Genomic DNA, 6,386 nt, shown 5'->3' on the forward strand with positions numbered 1-6,386 from the left:
GAAATAAATAGGATTACAAAAAGGATAAACATTTTGTCAAATAATTAAAGGTAATAAAGGGAAATAACATATATAAGTTTTGACAAAGTAATAATACCATGGTTCCAACTATGTATAGAAACTTCTCTTCATCTAAAAACATAAGTCATAAATAAGATGACATTCCCACAATAATTTTCAAAGAATAATTGCAAATAAATTTTCAGAAATTTTACAAGAAAATAAACCAAAACAACAAAATTTAAATACAAGAGTTCAAGGGATTACTTACTTGGTGATCTCCTAAATTCAAAAGAAATCCAAGATTATAGCTCAAGGTGATCCTATAATCCAAGGGAAAACCAACCAAATAGACATGAATACTTGGAAGAGTTCAAGCACAAAAGCTCATGATAAGCTAGTCTAAAATACCAACACTCTACAACAAGCCCTGGCCTTTCTAAACACAATTTAGAGCTCAAAGGATTCAAGGGAGCAACAAAAAAAAAAAAACAAAACATCAAATGCTATATATATAATTAAATGAACACAACTCATGCTCTATCAATATAGTGGTTTACTATGCCAAAATATATATATATATATATATAAATTCTCAATAACCCAACCAGGTTGCATGCCTTTTAAGCCCTATAGAAATGCACACATAGTAATTAAATATAATCTATATATATGTATATAAGGGAATGTGTATGCATGAAAAACTCATACACCAAGACATGGATCATGCAAGCTAACATTCAAGGGTGTAAACATAAGGTTTCATGCAAATGAGAACATGGTTTCTTGCACATGTATGAGTGGTTTCAAACATATATGTATATACATATGGAGGTGGTTTCTTGTGTGTAAATATATGTAAATCTACATTCTTGGATGCCATGAACTTGAGGTATTCAAGGGACACAAGAGTGATCTAAACCTATAGGTAGAAGTGGTTCAAGTATGACTAACTATTTAGTCTCTTGCATGAAAATGTAAGCATACACACACATATATATAGCTTCGTGCACAATCACTAGCCATGGTTTCATGCATGCAAATATAAATATATAGCTCCATGCAAGGATAAGCCAAACTTAAATCAAAATGGTGAAACTCTACATGCAAACATCATCATCAAGGCAACCATAGATACATGAGAGCATAGATCACTCACTAAGAGCTTCAAAACATGCATATTTATTAGAAAATAATCTACCACCAAGCTTTAGATTTTCACAAACACAAACTTCTCCCAAGACTCTAGCATAACATTCTACCATCAACAAGAGAGTGAGAGAGCCTACCTTGCCTTTGGAGAACGTCGGCGGCTACTTGTTCTTCTTCTCCTCGCCTCCGGATGCCAAGACTACCGGTGGAGACCCAAACTCCAGCGATAGATGACCTTCTTCTTCAACTTCCAAGGAAGTAAAAACAAGTGGGATAATGGAGAGAAAGAAGAGAGATGGAGGAATGGAGGAGGGAGATGATCATGGGGAGTATACATTCGGCCAAGAAGGAGACACTAATGGGATGACGTCCAGGAATCCCTCCGGAAATTCCTCTCTCTAGAAAAAAAGCTCCCAGTAAGGTGACACGAAGAAGAAGAAGAAGAAGAAGGGATTAAGGGTAAGCAAACATGGTTTAGCACTTAACTAGGTTTTAAGGAGACAAATAAAAGAGGTAGGTCCACCAGGTTGGTGGGGTCTACATCCTTCTTTAGTCATCCTCCTCTCCGGTCACACCATCTTCTCCACCCCCCATATCCCATCTTCTCCTTCGCACAAACATTAACCAAAAAAAAAAAACCAACCCAGCAAGTATCAAGTTGCATCACTCGCACCGCAGTCACACCGGTGCCCAAGCAGGAACACTGTCGCCTGCCTCCCTGAGTGCCCACAGCCGCACTTGCCTACCAACCACTCCTTTCCACAAGGAGATACAATCCTTTTTTTTCTTGGACTCTTGCATTCTCTTTCCAAGAGTTTTCTTTTTATTTTTCCACAGAAAAAGACCAGTTTTATTCTTCTTCCAAAACACGAAGGTCCAATTCACGGGACCCACCACTTATTTAGCTAATATGTTTTACCCCACCAGTCTTTGAAGCATCTTTACAACCAAAAGGAGACAACATGTTGGGGCCTACTATGTAAATAAATATATATATAAAAAATTTGGGCTTGCATTAAAGTTTCCCTGCAAATCTGCCATAGTCCACATCAAGCTAGCAATTACATGCTTGGTTTTCACGCCCATTTGTCTGCCACTTCTTGTAATTTTATTTTTATTTTCTTTTATTTTATTTTATTTTTCTCTCTCTCTCTCTTCAATAGTATCAGCATTTATCCACGTGCCTGGTTTGAGCGATTTAGTATAGTGGTTGAGGCTGCTGGTTTCACTCCGAGCATACATGACCCAGCCGTCTTCATTCACTCTTCCTCTCATGGGCAAACCATTCTTCTCCTATATGTCGATGATATGATCCTTACCTATGATGACTCTGCTCACATTGCTTTTGTGAAGCAGAAGTTATGCGAGACTTTCTTGATGACTGATTTAGGTCCACTTAGTTACTTCTTGGGTATCGAGGTTAATTCTCATCCTGATGGTTATCGTCTCTCTTAGCAGTGTTATACTTATGAGCTACTTGCTCGCTCTGGTTTGACTGATACCCATATTGCTGCTACACAGATGGAGTTACATTTAAAGCTTCGTGCCTCTAATGGGGTTCTCTTACCTAATCCTTCTCGCTATCGCATCTGGTTGGCAATTTGGTCTACTTAGCCATCAGCCATCCAAACATTTCCCATGCATTTCACATCCTCAGTCAGTTTGATGGGGCATCCACTTCTGTTCATTATGCTCATCTTATTCGGGTATTTCAATATCTTTGTGGTACTGTATCTCGTGGTTTGTTCTACTCACGTCAGTCCACTCTTCAGTTGCAGGCCTATTCTGATTCTACCTGGGCCAGTTCTCCTGATGATCGGGTCTCTATCACTAGTTACTGTATCTTTCTTGGCTCTTGTCTTATTGTTTGGAAGACCAAGAAAAAGCCTACTATTACCAAGTCTTGTGCTAAGGCTGAGGTTCGTGCGTTGGCTTCTACTGTCCAGGAGGTACTTTAGCTGCGTTTGATTCTACAGGACTTTCGTGTATCGATCACCTCTCCTATTCCTATTCATTGTGACAGTACTGGAGCCCTTTAGATTGCTGTAGATTCGGTCAAGCATGAGCTGACCAAGCATATTGGTGTGGATGCCCACTTCACACGATGTCATGTACGTGCCCAGACTGTGTCACTTCACTATTTTCCTACAGAGGTTCTGGTGGATGATTTCATCACCAAGGCGCAGACACGTGATCACCATCTATTCATATTATCCAAACTCAAGACGCACGATCTGCCTTGAGTTTTAGGGGGTGTTAGATGTATTGATGTATTGTATATGTATGTATAGACATATATGTATACTTATAATTTTCTATATGTAGACCCAAAGGGTCACTCATGTAATGTGTTCAAGCATATCGACTTGTTCCAGTCTCTCTCTCTCTCTCTCTTTATCTAACATCTTTGTCATTGTCCTAGCTTTCAATGTACTTTTTTGAACTCTATTTCATTTTTAACCTTTATCAAGAAAAAGAAAAAAAATGTGGGCACCATCTGCATAATATTTTGTAATGCACAATCACTTTCTTTATGATGTTGCTTGTTTCTAATGTGACTCTCTTTGTTGTTGGATTACTTGATGCTTTATCTTGTAAATGCAATACTCGTAACTGATACTTGAGATAAATAATATATGGCAACATTGGCCAATAATTACAAGTCTAGTTGACGGCATGTACCACTTGTTGAGTCATGCCTTTTGAGTGAGTCACACCTTCCGACAGATGGGTGGATAGCCAAAACCAGAGCTTGACCGAATATCTCCGTGATGGCGATGCCCTGCATGCATTACATCAACTAATCAAAATAATTAGTAATTCTCTCCAGCTTGATGTAACACCAGATGGTGGTTGAACAATAGCAACCAAACCAACCATAATAAACTATCCTAACATGCAGAAAACAACATATCAAGCCAATTTAAGTAGCTTTTCAATGAAGACAAAACCGCCGTCAAAATTGAGAGAATACAACATGTGAAAATCATAAATGCTTTCATTATACATATATATATTTAAAAAATAAATAAATCACTAATTTATTAATGAACAGATGTTCTCATCATATTCAAGATGTTGTCAATGTACATAGATCATGGGTACAGAGAAATGAGAAATGCTGAGCTAAATAAACAGCAATATACTTGAAGTGCAGCTGCACCCTGAATCCTAAATGATACTGCAGATTGGCAATATCAGCATATCATGTCAGCGCCTAAGGTAACAGGTTGTTTGTGTCTTTACCATTCAACGATACCTGCACCAAATAACATAATCACAGGCTTTCTTCTTTATCTTCAATTTAGATATCACATGGAGAAAACAAAAACATGAGCATCATGGTAAACTTTTAATTACATCACCAGGAATACAGAATACAACAAGGCCTAGAAAAGTTGTTTCTTTACTTTAAGCAAAATAAAAGGAATGTACAACACCAGGAATACAGAATATTCTCATAAGTGTTCAAGAAATTTAAAAAGCAAAACACTTGATGGTGAAAATTCCAAAAGTACTCTAGCTAAAACGAGCAGCTGATTACTTGGTGCCAGCTGAGTTTGTAAACAAACACTAAACAACAATTACAGATAACACTTATGAGAATATTCCTAGAATCTATATGCTTTGAGTTAGCGAAAATCATTCTCCAGCATTGTCAGGCTAAGTATTGTCTAACAAACGTACTCCTCTAGCATCTAGGTGTAAATTATAAAAGACAACTCATAGTGCTTTGAAAGAAAATTTAATAAGCAGTGGCATAAGAACTTTATTTCGATGTAAAATTAGAAAAGGTCACTGATAGTGCCTCGATATATGGAGGAACATAAAAAGGTTCCCTTCTCTTGCAAAGAGTTTAGAAAGTGGTAGTTACCAAGATAATGTCCTCATGGGTCCCAAATGACTAGCGAGCTTCATCAAGGCACTCCAAAAGATAATCTCTCATATTTCTTGCAGGCATCACACAATAATGGAGTAAAGGTTTTGGTATATTAAATACGATGACTAATAGATACAAACACAAACACAATGTGGCGTGGACTAAGGCACAAGGTCCTTCAGTACAGTAATATACAAGGGCTAAGCAAACCAGATTAAATCACGTATTAGATTCTCAAAGGATGAACCCAATTTTATTAAAAATTGGATGTGGTACTGTAGTGGATAGTCCTAAGAAAAGTTGTTCATTTGTAAGAGGTAAGGGGGTTCAAATAGATTAGTAAATCAGATCAAAATGCGCATATAGAATAGTAGGCATTCAGATATATGCACACTGAAAGTCAAAATGATATCATGGAGGACTAACATCAGGAGCAAGACAGTTGTTTAAAATGACAAAAAAGCTGAAATACATCATATTTTAATTGGCAGGAGTAAAAACAGTTTTATATATGCTAGGTATAGCAAGAGAATAAGACAGTAGCCTTGTCACAATAATTTGTGCAACAGATCAAATCCAGATTCTATTCAAATTTTAAATAAAGGAACCGTCAAAGAGTACCTTGGTCTGGGAGGATCTCTTATTTCAAATTCATTAGTTTGTGAATTGTAGCCACATATTACAATATAGTGCCCTAAAAAAGGAAAAGGAATTTGAAAGAATCAATAACTCATGAAATATTATTATTAAGAAGAGCTAGATTCAACATATAAATTTTGCATCATATGTCGATTTCCAGAGCAAAATATGATTTTGGCAAAACTCAGCCTAAATTAAAAGTTGCACGAAAGGACTAAGGTTATTGCAGACAACATGTTCCAAATGACCTGATGCAAGCCTGCCTTGGCAACAAGATCTTACTATGTTGTTGCATGAAATCATTGCAATTAGAGGCTACATAATAAACAGAGATTACAAAAATAAAACGATTACAAAGATTAAATAATGAATGGCAGAATTTTGAGGAATATACACATATTTTTTTATTTCTACATTTTCTGTTTATTGAGCATTCATAACTCTAGAAAAATGGCTCATTTAGTTAATATCAGAAGTATGCTTTAATTTCCAAGTCTTCTATTGAAGCAGAGAAACAAAAAAGATGCAATAGATTTTCATGTGTGTTAATGCAGATTAGCCACAACAATTGTTCTTGACAAAATGCTTTCCAAGAATGTCTTCCAGAATTTCACTTGTAATATTAGTAGAGCAGAGAAGATAATTTACTGCTGACTAGAACCACATAGAGTTATCTTTTTGATGTGTTGTGAACCAGAATAGAATACAAGACTTC

The 6,386-nt window shown here is 36.5% G+C and overlaps 1 protein-coding gene across 1 annotated transcript; it reads left to right on the forward strand.

Annotated features, from left to right (window-relative positions):
• The first annotated feature begins 1,428 nt into the window (after positions 1-1,428).
• On the forward strand, positions 1,429-3,395 carry LOC120271610 (uncharacterized mitochondrial protein AtMg00810-like). Its single transcript, XM_039278288.1, has 5 exons — positions 1,429-1,520; positions 2,316-2,571; positions 2,674-2,744; positions 2,810-3,101; positions 3,192-3,395. Exons 1-5 carry the CDS (start codon positions 1,429-1,431, stop codon positions 3,393-3,395), a joined length of 915 nt encoding a protein of 304 aa, XP_039134222.1.
• Positions 3,396-6,386: the final 2,991 nt, after the last annotated feature.

This window comes from Dioscorea cayenensis, chromosome 11 (genome assembly GCF_009730915.1).
Source record: "Dioscorea cayenensis subsp. rotundata cultivar TDr96_F1 chromosome 11, TDr96_F1_v2_PseudoChromosome.rev07_lg8_w22 25.fasta, whole genome shotgun sequence".
Lineage (NCBI taxonomy): Eukaryota > Viridiplantae > Streptophyta > Magnoliopsida > Dioscoreales > Dioscoreaceae > Dioscorea > Dioscorea cayenensis.